Source organism: Cervus elaphus, chromosome 20 (genome assembly GCF_910594005.1).
Source record: "Cervus elaphus chromosome 20, mCerEla1.1, whole genome shotgun sequence".
Lineage (NCBI taxonomy): Eukaryota > Metazoa > Chordata > Mammalia > Artiodactyla > Cervidae > Cervus > Cervus elaphus.
Window position 1 is genome coordinate 30,324,348 of NC_057834.1, and position 18,013 is coordinate 30,342,360.

At 39.1% G+C, this 18,013-nt stretch overlaps 1 protein-coding gene across 2 annotated transcripts in view; it reads left to right on the top strand.

The window, feature by feature from the left end:
- The first annotated feature begins 4,448 nt into the window (after positions 1 to 4,448).
- Positions 4,449 to 18,013, top strand: part of SH2D1B (SH2 domain containing 1B) — a 30,656-nt gene continuing 17,091 nt past the window's right edge. The window contains exon 1 of one of the 2 annotated variants that reach the window (XM_043878001.1): positions 4,449 to 4,732. In XM_043878001.1, coding sequence (XP_043733936.1) covers positions 4,599 to 4,732 — 134 coding nt within the window. In that variant the 5' untranslated portion in view covers positions 4,449 to 4,598. The remainder of the gene's footprint in view (positions 4,733 to 18,013) is intronic. The other variant, XM_043878002.1, reaches the window with a different exon arrangement.

Consider the following 18,013-nt stretch of genomic DNA (forward strand, 5'->3'; position numbering starts at 1 on the left):
TTACCAGCTGAGCTATGAGGGAAGCCTAACCTCCTGACCAGCCTCCATTATCTCATACTCCCAGCCACCAGCTTGAATCACACAGGGCCAGATACCAGAAAACTAGGAACAGGCTCTATGTTCCAGAGCCCACTGAAATGGTTCAAACCAGCCAATTCTAGACCTGCTGACCCTGCTTCGCCTATTCCTTCCCAGGGAAACTGCAATAGAGGTTACAGCTTCAGACCCCTTCCCTGTCCCCGCCTCCCCTACATGCTCTTGCACCTGTGACCTGTGCTTTTCCATGAGCCCCCTTCTCTTGGGAACGGTGAGAAATAAGGTGGGTTTTTTTCCTGGCAATAGTCTCCTGATCTATAAACCTCAATGATCCTCAAGCTTGCTATGAATTCGCTTTATTTTAAAACAGCACCACACCTAGATGGTGTTTCCCTGGTAGTTCAGCAGGTAAAGAATCCGCCTGCAATACAGGGGACCTGGGTTCGATTCTGGCATCAGGAATTCCCCTGGAGAAGGGATGGGCTACCCACTCCAGTATTCTTGGGCTTCCCTGGTGGCTCAGATGGTGAAGAATCCACCTGCCATGAGGGAGACCTGGGTTTGATCCCTGGGTTGGGAAGATCCTCTAGAGGAGGGCATGGCAATCCATTCCAGTATTCTGGCCTAGAGAATCCCCACGAACAGAGTAGCCTGGTGGGTCGGACATGGCTGAATGACTAAGCACATGTCTGGATGTGCCAAATTCCTAAGATGTCCAGGATTATAAGGGGTGGGAGCACTTTTCACAGGAGAATGCACATTACTGGGCAATAAGTACCTGTGATACTGAATGCTTTGCCTTGGAAATGAACAGATATCATTCTGTTATTTTTGAAACTGCACCCAAGCACTGCATTGTGGATGCTTTTGTCGACTAAGAGGGCTATGCCATTTCTTCTAAGGGATTTTTTATTCTTGATTGATTATATTCTATGCAGCTGAAGATGGAGAAGCTCTATACAGTCAGCAAAAACCAGACTGGGAGCTGACTGTGGCTCAGATCATGAACTCCTTATTGTAAAATTCAGGCTTAAATTGAAGAAAGTAGGGAAACCAGTAGGACATTCAGGTATGACCTAAATCAAATCCCTTATGATTATACAGTGGAAGTGACAAATAGATTGAAGGGATTAGATCTGATAGAGTACCTGAAGAACTATGGACAGAAGTTCGTAACATTGTACAGGAGGCAGTGATCAAAACCATCCCTAAGAAAAAGAAATGCAAAAGAGCAAAATGGTTGTCTGAGGAGGCCTTACAGATAGCTGAGAAATAAAGAGAAACTAAAGGCAAAGGAGAAAAGGAAAGATAAACCCTTTTCAATGCAGAGTTCCAAAGAATAGCAAGGAGATAGACTTCCTCAGTGATCAATGCAAAGAAATAGAGGGAAATAATAAAATGGGAAATACTAGAGATCTCTTCAAGAAAATTAGAGATACCAAAGGAAAATTTCATACAAAGATGGGCACAATAAAGGATAGAAATGGTACAGACCTAACAGAAGCAGAAGATATTAAGAAGAGGTGGCAAGAATACGCAGAAGAACTATACAAAAAAGATCTTAATGACCCAGATAACCACAATGGTGTGATCAGTCACCTACAGCCAGATATCCTGGAGTGCAAAGTCAAGTGGGCCTTAGGAAGCATCTCTAGGAACAAAGTAGTGGAAGTGACGAAATTCCACCTGAGCTATTTCAAATCCTAAAAGATGATGCTGTGAAAGTGCTGCACTCAATATGCCAGCAAATTTGGAAAACTCAGCAGTGGCCACAGGACTGGAAAAGTTCAGTATTCATTCCAATTTCAAAGAAGGGCAATGCCAAAGAATGTTCAAACTACTACACAGTTGCACTCATCTCACACACTAGCAAAGTAATGCTCAAAATTCTCCAAGCAAGGCTTCAACAGTACAGGAACCAAGAACTTCCAGATGTTCAAGCTGGATTTAGAAAAGGCAGAGGAACTAAAGATCAAATTGCCACCATCCATTAGATCATCAAAAAAGCAAGAGAGCTCCAAAAAAAATATCTACTTCTGCTTTATTGATTATGCCAAAGCCTTTGACTGTGTGAATCACAACAAATTGTGGAAAATTCTTCAAGAGATGGAAATACCAGACCACCTTACCTGCCTCCTGAGAAATCTGCATGCAGGTCAAGAAGCAATAGTTAGAACTGGACATGGAACAATATACTGGTTCCAAATTGGGAAAGGAGTATGTCAAGGCTGTATATTGTCACCCTGCTTATTTAACTTATATGCAGAGTACATCATGCAAAATTGCCAGGCTGGAGGAAGCACAAGCCAAAACCAAGATTGCTGGGAGAAATATCAATAACCTTAGATATGCAGATGACACCACCCTTAAGGCAGAAAGCAGAGAGGAACTGAAGAGCCTCTTGATGAAAGTGAAAGAGGAGAGTAGAAAAATCTGGCTTAAAACAACATTCAGAAAACAAAAAGATCATGGCATTCTGTCCTATCACTTCATGGCAAATAGACGGGGAAACAGTGACAGACTTGTTTTCTTGGGCTCCAAATTCACCACAGATGGTGATTGAAGCCATGAAATTAAAAGACACTTACTCCTTGGAAGAAAAGCTATGACCAACCTAGACAGTGTTTTAAAAAGCAGAGACATCACTTTGCCAACAAAGGTCCATCTAGTCAAAGCTATGGTTTTTCCAGTGGTCATGTATGGATGTGAGAGTTGGACTATAAAGAAAGCTGAGCACCAAAAAATTGATGATTTTGAACTGTGGTGTTGGAGAAGACTCTTGAGAGTTCCTTGGACTGCAAGGAGATCCAACCAGTCAATCCTAAAGGAAATCAGTCCTGAATATTCATTGAAAGGACTGATGCTAAAGCTGAAGCTCCAATACTTTGGCCACCCAATGGTAAGTATTGACTCATTAGAAAAGACCCTGATGCTGGGAAAGATTGAGGCAGGGGGAGAAGGAGATAACAGAGGACGAGATGGTTGGATGGCATCATCAACTCAATGGACATGAGTTTGAGCAAGCTCTAGGAATTGGTGACCGACAGGGAAGCCTGACGTGCTGCAATCCATGGGGTTGCAAAAACTTGGATATGACTGAGTGACTGAACTGAACTGAGGCAGTCATATTCTAAATGAAGGATTGACAAACTGCAGCCGGAGTCCCAAATCTTTCTATTGCTTCTTTTTGCAAATAATACTACGTAGGATGGCTTAGTTCCTCAAAAAGCCTTGGAGGAAATGAGGAGATATTGGTCAAAGAGTAGAAACTTCCAGTTATATGATGAGTACATTTTGGGAATCTGAAGTACAGTATGGTGATTACAAGGAATAATACTTACTACATGAAAGTTGCCACAAGAGTAGATCTTAAATGTTCTCACAACAATAAAGAAATAGTAAGCATGTGACAAGATGGCCGTGTTAGCTAATGCTATGGTAGTAATCACTTGCAAATAAGAAATTAAATGGTTATACCTCAAATTTATACAATGTTACATGTCAATTGTATGTCAACAAAGCTAGGAAAAGGGGTCTTAGAAATTATAGTTAGGATTAATTCTGATCCTCAGATAACAGAAACAGTCTTTTCCAAGAATATCAGTTGATCTAAGTAGAAAAGGCTCAGCAGAAAAGATTTTTCTTGTCAACACCAGGGTAGCTAAGTGTCCTGGGCTGGATAGACCTTTTTTGTTTTTTTTTTATAAGGAACATTACTGATGCCCCAAAGGATGGAAACCTCAAAGGACCTGAGGTTTTTCAAATTGAAGCCTAATATGTTCTTTTCTTCCAGTTGGAGAAACATCCCTACACTCATTGTGCATATCCAGATCTCCCTCCCATGTGCACCAGCCCCTTCCCCAAGAGGCTCGATGCTAGAAGATGTTAAAAATGGCCTTTGTTCACCAGTGGCTAGGCGCCTTAGCCAGGCGATAGTCCCCCCAGACCATCCTCCCCCACAGTGCCCAGGGCTTCCTATTCCCATCACTGTCTTACATTTCTCATGTCATTTGATCCGTGGATGTCCTACCTTCTCGATTGTTCCACTACCTCTGGATATACTTGGATTCATTCAGCATCTGTACACTCTTTTGAGCCCCTGTTCTGAGCTGAGCACAGCATACTCAAAGGTGGCTTCAGCAGGAGATGGGATTCCCTTTCAGCCAAAAGCATCCCTGGAAGGGATGCCACGAGCCAGAGAAGCTGAAAACTGGTGACTTAGGGTAAACTACAAGGACGGCTGCAACCAGTTCTGAGGCGCTTGTGTTCAGCATTGAGCTTGAGCCACAAACATTGTTGATTCCACTGTGTATTTCATAGTTTAACCCACTTCCGTGAGTCATACTTGGGCCACTTATAGGCTGAAAAGCCTTGGTCACTTCATCACCCCACCTCTCTCATTTCCTGAATCTTGTGAAACTATCTGAGTCCCACAGAGTAACCTTATTTCACTCCTACAAGCCAGAGCAGGAAGAGGTATTTCCACACATCCCATTTAGGCCAGCTGCCTCCAATTCTCTCCTCAGATTCATCCCTCGACTTGGGGTACCGGAGGGCTCCCCATGGATCTGCCTTATTACCATGGCCCTCTGTCCAAGCGAGACTGTGAGACCCTGCTGCTCAAGGAAAGAGTGGATGGCAACTATCTGCTAAGAGACAGCGAGTCTATGCCCGGAGTCCTGTGCCTCTGTGTCTCGTGAGTAGCCTCACCTTCCACGCATATGTTAAGTGTAGGACTGATATCCAGGTGGAAAAGAAACTGTGCCTCACTGACTTCGCAGCCCAAATGAGCAGAATGAGAAATAGCTAGACACTGCCACCAGGGAATGGAAGGAACAAGTCTGTCTAAGCTCCTCCACCTTTCCTTCTCTCCATGAGCAGACTCTGTGGAGCAGCAGAAGTGGGGCTGGTGGTGAGGATAAGGCTTCAGGAAGCATAGGAAGGGAGCAGAGAGACAGAGAAGGCAGCCATGTGAGAAAGTTCCTCTCCTACAGAGGCTGATTTATTTAACACGGGAAACATGACACTTTAACCTGAGAGGCCAAGTTTTTACATGGCTGGCTCTGCTTGTGATTTTTCAGATACTAATAACATTTCAGACTTTATTACATTTGTAAAAGGCTTCAATGGACATGATTTCCTTTCATCCTGCTTGTAGTCCGTCAAGGCTACCATTTTGTAGATGCAGAAACAGACCCTGGGATGTCTAAAACAACTTGCTTGTGTTGTAACATGTCGGGTGTTTCCAAAGAAGCTGAGTTCCATGTGAAAGTTTATGCCAGAGCATCAGAGCTACACTACTGAAGGAAGTTGCTTAGCCCAGTTTAGAAACCAATCTTAAACAGATATCAGGGAAAATCTACTATCTTTAAAGGATTCTTCTGTTTGTAGAGAACACTGAACTTTTTCTTTACCTGTTACAAGAATTAAAACCCAAGTGTCTCCAAGGATAAGCTTCAGTGCTTCTTAGAACTGGGAGCCACGAGGCCAAAAAAGAGTGTCATTACTGACAGAATAAACAGGGATGTCCTTCTTTCTTTATGTGACACTAGGAAGGCAGCCTTCAGGTGTTAGCAGTTTGAATTCAAGTTACAAGTGATGTTGAGAGTGCTTTCATATGTTTTTTAGCCATCACTAATTCTTCTTTCGAGAGCTGCATAATATCCTTTACCCATATCCTTTACCCATTTTTAGCTTGAGTTGTTGTCTTCTTTCTACTGATTTTTTTCAATTTCTGTATATGAAGGTAAAACTTTTTTTTTTTTTTCAAAAAAAGACTAACACAAGAAAACTACAGACCAATTTAAATTTCATTTACTATTAATTTTCAATAAATTACTCACAAAACAGAAGCCAGCAAGACATTAAAGCAGGAAATACACTGTGGTCCAACCTAAGAAACCAAGGATGGCTCCATGTCAGGAAAAGTATCAGTTTAATTGTGTGTTAGTAGGTCAGAGATTGCAAACTGTATAACTCATTCAAATTTGCTTAAAAGGTACTAAATAAAATTCAGCGTCTACCCCTCAATTAAACACATATTCATGTGTGCATATGCATGCACTCACTTACAGACTCCTAACCATATATAGCTAGATAGATGCTTCCTTAACACCAGATGAAGCGCTAGAAGTATTACCCCTAAAATCATGAATGAGCCAAAGTGATTATAAGCACTACTATGTAACATTTTCCAGGAGATATCAGCAAGTGCAATTAATCAAAAGAAATAAATGTAAAAATTGAAAAGGAAAATGTAAAATTATTATTTGCAGTTGACTTTATACCTTTGAAATCTAGATTTAACTGGAAAAAAAACTACTAAAATCTTTAAGAAAATTCAGTAGGGATATCAGCTTTTATAATTGAAATCTAAAAATCAACAGCTTCCATACTGAAATAATAACTAGTAAGAAAATATAATAAAACACCTCATTTACATCAGCAAAAATTAGTAGTACCTAGGAATAAATATAATATGAAATGTGCAAACTTAAATATCTACTGGGGAGCTCACTAGAAGACTTAAACGGAAGGAAGAATTCAATTTGGAAGCTTACCAGTTCACCATAATTAATCTATAAATTCAGCATTTTTCTAGTAAAACAAATCAACAGAATCTTAAATTTTCTCTTCAAAGATAGTAAAATGTATCCAGATGGGAAATAAAACACAGGGAACCTGCCAGAGAGCCAGAAAAGTTTTTTATTAAAAGAAGGGGGACTAGCTCTACCAAATACTAAAATACATTACTACAGTAATTACTACAATAATTAAAAGAGTTTGGTACTAAGAGATCAATTAAATATTTGGAATATAGAGTCTGATAGAAATAAAGTCAAATACATAAGGAATTTACTTTATATTTAAAAGATCATCTCAAATCAGTGAGGAAAAGATGAATGATAATTAACTGTGTTGGGACACTTGGCTTGTCACTTAGAAAAAATAACCTGAATCCCTTTCTTAATTCTTAAAGTTAATTCAAAGTGGTTCTAATACAGAACTTATTTTTTCTAAATGAAACCATGTGTATTAAAAGAAAATAGGAACTATTAAAAAATATTCCTGGAATTGAGGAAGTCTTTCTAACAAGATATAAAACCAGAAAACAAAAAAGAAAAGATGGTTAAATATGACCATTATAACAAGAACAACGACAAAAAAACTATTAATGACAAACCAACAGAAGAAAATCAAAACTTCATTAATATGGAAGAGCTCTTAAAAACAATAGAAAACTAGACCAAGTGCAAGAGGAGGAGATTCTCTGAAATGGAATATGAAAAAGAAAAAATAAGAAAATATTAGATAGCTAAATAAACACAAAAGAATAATATGATGCCATTTTTACCATTTCAGTGGTCCAGAATTAAAACTGAAAATACCCAGAGGAAATTCAATTTTGGGGAAATAAAAGTGCTTACATTTGCTAAATGCAACTTCTTTGAATGGTGAATAACAATTCAGTCATTGGTCTTCCCTGGTGGCTCAGACGGTAAAAGCGGCTGCCTACAATGCGGGAGACCAGGGTTCAATCCCTGGGTCAGGAAGATCCCCTGGAGAAGGAAATGGCAACTCACTCCAGTACTCTTGCCTGGAAAATTCCATGGATGGAGGAGCCTGGTGGGCTACAGTTCATGGGGTCGCAAAGAGTTGGACACGACTGAACGACTTCACTTTGTTTCACTTTCTATTCAGTCACTAAGTCGTGTTGAACTCTTTGAGACTCCATGGACTGTAGGCCGCCAGGCTCCTCTGTCCCTTGGATTCTCCAGGCAAGAACACTGGAGTGGGTAGCCATTCCCTTCTCCAGGCGGTCTTCATTATTGGGGGATTGAACCTGTAGCTCCTGCAGCTCCTGCACTGCAGGCAGATTCTTTACCGCTGAGCCATTGGGAAAGCCTAACATTTGATTGCAAATCTCATTAATAAAAATATATCTTATAATTATTACTGCATAAGTATGTACAAATTGGCATTAACAAGATTGAGTAAATCCGCATTTAATATGGAAAAAATTCCAAGATCTATTGTGAAAAAGGCAAGATATTAAGTATGATCCCATTTGTATAAAAAAAAGAAAAAAAGGATGCCTATATCCCTGTATATCCATAAACACTTTTTGAAATGTGTATTAGAAATTCACAATATTGGTTATAGCTGGGAAATTTAGGAGGAACAAATGGGGAAGAAAAGGTTGTGGATTCATTCTTCTTACTTGATAACTTTTTCTCACTGTTTAAATGGTTTATATGTGCAGATATCACTTTGGTGATTTTTAAAAATGTTTATAAAAATGTAGTGAGTCCCTACTATCTATGGAAACACTGTGCTAAGGCCCTGGGGGATTCTAAGGTGATTCCAATAGGCAACTTACAATTTTTTCAACATGTAAATAAATAAAATAAAGTAAAGTATAAATTTCAGAAGAGACAGTTTTATACAAACTTAAAACCAGAGGAGATGATCAGTAAAGTCTTCTTAGAGGAGGTGGTATTTGAGTTGGGACTTAAAAGAGTAGATAAGATTTAGTTATACAGAAATGAGATGGAAGGTATTGTAGGTTGGGGGAAAGGCAGGAACACAGGTCCAGAAAACGGATATTTTAAAGCATACAGGAATCACACAGGCTTCTAGAAAGGTAGTTTGGAAACAAATCAAAGTCAGTTTAGAGTAATATTATGGGTCTTAAAAGAATGACTCTGTAGTTGATGGGGAAACATGGATGGTTTCTGAGAAAGGAAATGACAAGACTGGTACTGAGTTTTGGGAACTTCAATCTAATAAGGATAATATACTGAAGCTGGCAGATAATGATGGCAATAGAGACTGCTGTGTCTCTAGATGGGAGATGGTGAGGCACTTGCAATGGTGGGGCAAGCAGTGGGAATGGAAATTAGAAGAAGGTGCAAGGGGGACTTCCTTGCTGACACAGTGGAGAAGAATCTGCCTACCAATGTAGGAGACACGGGTTTGATCCCTGGTCCAGGAAGATTCCACAGGTCGTGGAGCAACTAAAGCATGCACCACAGCTGCTGAGCCCATGCGCCTAGAGCCTGTGCTCTGCAACAAGGGAAAGCAGCTCATGAGGAGGCTGAGCACCGCAACGAAGAGTAGCCCCCGCTCAGCACAACTTGAAAAGGCCCACGGGAAAGCAATGAAGACTCAGCATAGCCAAAATAAAAGAATAATAAATTTTAAAAATTAAAAATAAAAGGAGGTCCAAGTATGTGAAATAGATAGGAGGGACCTCGGTCAAGATTTCAGCGTAGGTAATCTAACCTATACTGGGATTCTCTATAATAATTGACATTTATGCATAACTGCTCTGTGATACATCATGCTAACTTAAATATTCACCCAAAGCAAAAATCCCTAAAAAATTGAATACAAATAATAACAACAAATCAAATGGAGAGGCAGGAATAAATATCCATTAGACACCTGCAGTTGATCAAGGTTCACCCTCTTCCCTGCCCATGTCACTAAAAGGCAAACAAAATTTCAGGCACCCTCAGCCTTAAGGCTCAGATCAAATAGCCCCCTCAAAACCCGTTTGGCCCCTTTCATAGTTCTTGTGAAATTTTATCACATCAGTATAGACCATTCAATTGTAATTTTTCAACAATTTTTTAAAGTCTCCCATGTCAAAGACTTCCCTGGTGGCTCAGATGGTAAAGCGTCTGTCTACAATGTGGGAGACCTGGGCTCAATCCCTGGGTCAGGAAGATCCTCTGGAGAAGTAAATGGCAACCCACTCCAGTACTCTTGCCTGGGAAATCCCATGGACAGAGGAGCCTGGTAGGCTACAGTCCATGGGGTCGCAAAGAGTTGGACACGACTGAGTGACTAAGCTTGCACTTTCATGCCAAGCACTATAGTAGATACTCAGTTAATGCCTTCAATACACCTCAGAGTCTAGAGTGAAAAATAGAGAAGTAAATGGGCCCTGTGAGGTGTGTGATAACTGATGACTTACGTTAGGGCATGATAGGAACTGAGAGAAAGGAATGATTCATTCATCAAGGAGTCAAGAGCCTTCATGGAAGATAGGACTTGGAGGGTGACTAAAACCATCATTCGTTCATTCAACAGCACACACTGAGTGCCTACTATGTTCTAGGTATGGTCCTATGCATTGGTGAAATAGTAATAAATGGTACAGACACTAGTCCTGCCCTCATGAAATGACATTCCAGTGAGAGGAGTCAATAAAGTGAAAACAAATCAGAGGCACATTTCAGCAAGGGCAGAGTCTACCTTAGGTTGGGTTCAGGAAAGTTTCCTCTGAGAAGGTCACGTAAAGCAGTTCATATTCCAATATGAACCTGTGTGAGCAAAGTGAAAATTATCTACAACACAAGTGTTAGCCTGTTTTTCTACATCAGTGCAACAAGAGCCACTATGAAGGTGCTTTCCATGAGCCAAAAATTGTGCCAAGCATGTTACATCAATTATTTATGCTTTGGAAAGCCATTCTTGGTAGGTGATATATCCCTATTTTGTGGGAAATGGAATGGACTTCTTGTTAACTAAGAGGTCCATGATCAAACTGTCATAATAGATTGTTATCCTGCCTTTCTTACCAATGTCCCTAGTTCTAATGCTCAAGGTGATCCTTTTGGAACTCTTTAAAGTGCCCAAGCAGGAGCCTTCCATGCATTGGGCTTGGCAGTAGATCCTGATATGTGGAATCTTGCATTTTGCTTCTTCGAGAACTAACCTTTCTTCTTTGTTGTGCTAGAATAGCAATATACCAACTTCCATGCTTTCACAGATCTAAATGAGGTTTTTAGGGAGAAGGTTAGAAATAAAGGAAGTCACAGAGGAAAGTTGGTCTAGCAGCATATTATCACCGACCAGACAGTTATGTGGGTGGTAAGCATGGACAGGAAATGTTACCTGATCTCACAGTCTGATACAGTGTGCAGAAAACACCAATGTGCAAAACACTATGTAGGTGACTTGACAGTTAGAAGTTGGAACTGGGTCTAGCTTTATAATCAGCAGAGTCAAAATGGAATAGATATTTGGAGATATAAGGGATTCAGCTGCCAGTATAAAGGGAAAGGAGGGACTTTTTGTAGTCATAGGAAGGTTACAGGTAAGAAGAACTCAAACCATGACTTATGGCAACAACGGAAACAGTGAGTGAGAGATCCCAAGAGTCATTTCCAGCTTTCATATTCTGAGATCTTTGGAAAGACTTGAGTTCAGAAAGTAAGAAAAAAAATTAAGCTTTTTTGTTTTAAAAAATCAAATGTTGAGAAAGGTATAAAAAAGAGAGCAGAAATTATCTCAGTCTCACCCCTCAGAAATCACCTTTCTTGATATTTCAACACACATCTCTCCAGACTGTTCTCTATTCATATGCATGTATAAGTGAATATTATATATGTACATAAGTTACTCATCATATATATGATGATTTGTGACTTTTTAAAACTTTCAATTGGAGGATAATTGCTTTACAATATTGTGTTAGTTTCTGCCATACATCAACTGAATCAGTCATAGGTACAACTTCTTTTTCAATGTATAATAGGTACATTTCCAGATCAAGGAAAGCCAATATACATCATAATTTTATGATTGCTTACTATTTATTGATTGCATATGTCATAATTTATACGTAACTATTCATGTGGGCTTCCCTGATGTCTCAGACAGTAAAGAATCTGCCTGCAATGAGGGAGACCCAGGTTCAATCCTTGGGTCAGGAAGATCCCCTGGAGAAGGGAATGGCAACCCACTCCAGTATTCTTGCCTGGAAAATTCCATGGTCAGTGGAGCCTGGTGGGCTACAGTCCATAGGGTAGCAAAGAATCGGACATGACTGAGCAACTAACACTTTCATACATTTAGGTTATTTCCACTTTGGTCCAGTGGACCCAATGTAATTTGATACAACTAATATTTTTGTGCTTACATCTTTGAGAGTTGGCCCAACTCTCTCCTCAGGACAATACCCGAAACATTTTAACATTTTTACACACATTGACAAATTAGTACAATCAAAGTTTGCATGGATGTACACTCCAGTCAAGAGCAGTGAGAAAGCCAGAAGTCAAGTCTTAAAACATTCTTTATTGACTTGTAACTTGTTTTATCATCCTCTTAGAAGTATATTTCAAAGAACAGAAGTTCTTGATTTTAATGAACTCAAATTTATCTTTTAAGAGAAAAAGATGGATTGTGATTTCAGTAATATGTCAATATATAATAAACCCTTGGCTAATGTAATCCACAAAGGTTCTCTTCTATGTTTTCTTCTAGAGTTGGAAAGTTTTAACTTTCACAGTTCATGTAGCCCATCCTGATTTTTGCATTTGGGTAAGGTTGGGGTTGGTGTTTTATTAAATATGGCCACATATTTGTTCCAGCTCAATTGTTGAACAGATTATTCTTTCTCCCAATAAATTGCTTTGGTGCCTTTGTAAAACAAAAACTATTAACTATATAAGTCTGGCTCTATTTCTGAGCTCTCAGCCTTGATTTTTTTTCTTTATGCAAATTCTATATTATGTTGGTTAGCATCAGTTTATAATAAGTCTTGAAATAAGGTGGTGTAAATCACTCAACTTTTTCAAGGTTATTTTGACTATCTTAGATCCTTTGTATTTCCATACATATTTCAGATTCAACTTTTCAACTAAGACACACACACACAAATACTGATGATAGACTGAGATTGCATGAATCTATAGGTCAATTTGGGGAGAACCAACATGATAATATTAATTCCTCTGATCCATGAAGATACTTTAACCTCTTCTTTCATTTATATCTTTTATAGTTTCTCTCAAAAATGTTTTGTAACAGATCTTGTACGTCTTTTGTAAAATTTATCCCTAAAATTTCATATGCTTGATGTTATTCTACATGATAACAGGTTTTAATGATTTAAATTTTTAAATTATTTTAATTTCACTTTCCACTTATTCAATTGAAGTGAGTGGATACACAATTAATTTTTATGTATTGAACTTATATCCTGCAACCTTGCTAAATTTACTTATTGGTCTAGTGACTTTTTGGGTAGAATTTCTGTATGATTTTCTATATGCCATCTGCAATTAAGATAACTGTACTTCTCCCATTTCAATGTTTCTGTTCCATTTTTTTTTTCTTGCCTTATTGCACTACCTAAGACTTTTAGAACAATGTGGAAGTGATGAGTACAAAAATCCTCATCATTTTCTGACCTTGCAGAAAAGTATTCAGTCTTTTCCTGTTAGCTATGTTTTTAGCCCTTCTATTTCTAGTAGGGCTGAGTTTTTTGTGCATCAACTTAGATGGTAGTGTGAATTTTTGTTCCTTGTCTCTTAATCAACAGGTTTTTTTTTTCTTTTAAGATTCCATGTATAAGTGATACCATTTAATCTCTGACAGCATTTACCTCTGTTTAGCATGAATGAATAATGTTCTACTGTTTATACATACCACGTCTTCTTTATCCATTCATCAGTTGATGAACTTGTAGGTTGTTTCTTTATCTTGGCTATTGTGAATAATTCTGCAAAGAATAAGGGAGTACAGATATCTCTTAGATATCTTGTTTTCATTCCCTTTGGCCATATACTCAGAAGTGGGATTAATGAATAACGTGGTAGTTCTATTTTTACTTTTTTGAGGAACCTCTATACTATTTTTCATAGTGGCTGTATCAATTTGCATTCCCACCAAGAGTGCACAAGGGTTCCCTTCTCTCCACATCTTTACCTACACTTGCTATCTCTTGTCTCTTTGATGATCGCTGTTCCAACAGATGGGCTTCCCTAATGGCTGGCTCAGTGCTAAAGCACCTGCCTGCCAGTGCAGGGGATGCTGGTCGATCCTTCTCCCCTGGAGAAGGAAATGACAACTCATTCCAGTATTCTTGCCTGGGAAATCCCATGGACAGAGGAGCATGGAGGGCTGCAGTCCATGGAGTCACAAAAAAGTCAGACACAACTTAGCAACTACACAACAAAAACTCTAACTAGTATGAGGTAATACCTCACTGTTATTTTGGTTTCAGTTTCCCTGATGATTAGTAATCATCAGGTTGAGCACCTTTTCATATATCTCTTGTATTTGTATATCTTCTTTGGAAAAACATCTATCCTTTATGCATTTTGTAAAAAATACTTAACATACATAAACATTTAGGGTTGTTATATCCTCTTGATTAATTGACACGTTTATCTCTCTGAAAATCCCCTTATTTATTCCTGGTTAGAGTCCCTGCTCTGAAGTCTACTTTAGCTGACATTGCTAGCTTTACTTTTATTAGTGTTAATAGGATATATTTTCCCCATCAATTAACTTTTAATCTAATTGCGTTTTTTTTTTTCAGTTAATTATTAGACTTTATTCTTAGAATTTCAACAAGTTTGCTGTTCCCCAGTGGACAGTGGGATCACACTTTTCTGTCTTTATTTTTATATCAGGTGTCTTGTAGGAAACATAAACTTGAGTCTTGCTTTTTTATCCAATCTAAACAATAACTTCCCTTTACTCAAGACTTCTCTTGTCCCACCTAAAAAAGATTTTAAGTAAGACTCAAAAATATTTAACTTTTTCCAAGTAGCTTAATTGCACCCTTAGAAATGTGTTCAATAATATTTATAAGAATACAAAAATATCCATCACCAAATAAGGTAAAATGTCAGAATGTTATATCTGATATTCAATCATATTGATGATCATATTAAATGCAAATGGTCTAAACATTCCTATTAAAGGGAAGGAGAAATGTTAATAGGAACAAATTCAGAAATGAACCAACATCATTTTTTAAAGACATTAATATAATCAATGTCCTTCTGGGTTATATTACACCAGAAGAAGAATTGACACATCTTTGTGGTATGACCATGACTGTGTATTGCTATTCTTCTCAAATGAAGGCAAATTGGTTCTGACTACTTTGCTATTAGGAATTTCAGACAGACAGATGGTTTGCTTTTGCTTGGCCTACAGCAAATCTTTTCATAGACCTAGGTGCCAGATTTGTGATTATTTTATCCCCCAAAATGTGCACATCTAGAACAGCAGTTGAAAATACAATAACCTTTGATTAATGTTGCAATAATTCATAGTCATTCTCCAAGACCTATCTAGTGATTGCACTGGCCAAATGGGTGAGCTAAATGAGAATGTGGTAGGAGTCAACACACCACACAATTCATGATCTGATGGTGCTCTTAGTATAGAAATTTCTTCTAGGGATGTGAATTGCTTCAGTTTACTGTCTTGGAAGATGAAACCAGTTATAGGGGCTCATGCTTGGTCCTTCCCACTACTATACTACTCATTCTATGATTCAAAGAACCAACAAGATTTTGCCAGTTTCCAAGTGTGTAAGTGTTAGGGACTCTTTGGGACTCCAAGGACTGTAGCCTGCCAGGCTCCTCAATCCATGGGATTCTCCAGGCAAGAATAGTGGAGTGGGTTGCCATTCCCTTCTCCAGGGATCTTCCCAACCCAGGGCTCAAACCCAGTTCTCCTGCATTGCAGACAAATTCTTTACTGTCTGAGCCACCACAAACACCTCAAGATGGTTGGATGACATCACAGGCTCAATGGACATGAGTCTGAGCAAACTCCAGGAGATAGTGAAGGATAGGGAAGCCTGGTGTGCTGCAGTCCATGGGATCGCAAAGAGTCAGACATGACCTAGTGACTGAACAACAATGAAGTATTTAAGTACATTCTGGAACTGGAGAAATAACCATAGGATGGTCCTGTGGCCCCACTGAACCCACTCGAAATAGACTCAGGTCAAAATTTATTATATCACCTGACCTCAGGAGTTCTAATTCCGAATTGCCGGATCAGGGGAACATTTGGGTCTCTGAGGATTAGTGTCAGTTCAGAGTCACTATCAAATAACACTCGAAAACATGAGCACTTTTCCTTTTTCCAGTATACAGTCCCCCTGTAGGTTTTTCTGGGAAAGGCTTGAAGTGTTGTCACATTCTTTCTTAAAGGAGTCCAGAAACCCAACATTCCTTTCAATGAAAGGGATCTGAGACTGTGGACTGGATTAAATCTATAAATTGAATAAGTCACCCAAGAATCCCTATTCTGTGACTCAAGTCAGGGTTCTTCCACCAGACCTAGAAGTTCTCTGTTTACTTTATATCCAACAGAACTTTTGACTGTCTATCATCATTCTCTGCTTTGCAATCCAGTGAATCAATTAAATATCACCACAGATGTCCAGTAAGCTGTTTCTTATACTGTTACATCTCTGTGGTTTTTGATAACTGGCCCTCTTTGTCTCTCATTGAACACCAATACCTAACCTCATTGTTTCAGTGCACCCCGTTATTTCCACTGAAATCAGGGAACCCAGTTCCATTGCAGAATTCCTCAATGTCAGCTCTAGCTTACAGCACAGAGCCAGAGTTTTTCAAAGATGCTGGTACTCTCTTCGCAATTATTATTTAGGCATCATTAAGTCCCCTAAGGGGCTTCCCTGGTGACTCAGACCATAACGAACCCACCTGCAATGCGGGAGATCCCCTGGAGGAGGGCATGGCAACCCACTCCAGCATTCTTGCCCAAGGACAGAGGAGCCTGGCGGGCTACAGTCCATGGGGTGGCAAAGAGTCGGACATGACAGCGACTAAGCATAGTTAAGTCACGTAAAGGGGGGAGAGGAATAACTAAATAGTTCACATAAATACATTTATCATAACATTCTCATCTTCCTGAGTTTTTAGATTCCTTTCTCTATAGAATGCCAAGGAAATTTTAGCATTTTAATCTCTATGGAATGTGAGCCATTATTAAATCCATGCCTTAATTTACCAGTCTAGCAAAATGTTTATGTCACTCCCAGGTACATGAGCTAATATACTAATTTCAAATCCTGGGTGAGTGTGCCTTTATTGATGAATTCAGCCAACAAATGTTCTATTTTATCCTTTTTGGTTTAACATCCTTTTATCTATTTCCACATGTACTCTTCGTACACATGTCTCCCACTGACTAAACCAATCAGAAGTCTGAGAGCAAGGGAGCCCATAGAGGTCAGAACACAGAGCAGAGTGGGGAAAATTAGAAAGAGGATCTGGAGATATGGAAAATATCCAGCACACACACATATATATATACTGGTACTGGATGTATTAAATTTGAAGTGCCTAACAGACATCCAAGAGAAGATGTTAAATAGTTGGAAAAAATTGAGTCTGGAGTTCAGGGGCAGGTTGAAGCTAGGACTACAGATTAAGATATAATTTGGTAAGTGTTTATATTTTTACAATAGTCTTTCAGTTCAAAAACATTCCACCTCCTTTTGTTCTGTGAAGTATTTTATTGGTTAGATTTTCCATATATGTTTGGCACATTTCTTATTAAGATAATTCAATGCAACCCAACAAATAGTGAGAATGTGCTATGAGACAGGTAATGTGCTAGAATGAACAAAGCAGACACTATTCTGATCTGAGTGTGAATTAAAGATGTTGTTGTTGAGAAACTAAGTCATGTCTGACTCTTTGGGACTCCATGGATTGTAGCCTGCCAGGCTCCTCTGTCCACGGGATTCTCCATCAAGTATACTGGAGCGGGTTGCCATTTGCTTCTCCAGGGGATCTTCCTGACCAAGGAATCAGACATGCACTGTAGGTGAATTCTTTACCACAACCACCAGGGAAGCCCCAGATTACAGAAGAGGAAGTAGATAATTAAAATTCAGTGTGTGATAAATGTGTATTTTCAAAAGTTCCCCTTTCCTACTGATGAACCCCGGCATGCCTGACCTGAAGCACTAGGTGCCCTGACTCAGCGCAGCTGCCTTGCTCCTCCAGGTCTTTGAGCAGTGCCTGGATGGCAGAGGTCCTGTGGCTGGTTATAGTGGTCTGTAGATGTGACAATGTTGTGATATTGATTATCACAGTTTTATAAGACTTGAGACCTGGTAAGACAGGAATATACACACACCAAATAAACCCCATCTACCCATCACTCCTCTTCTCTC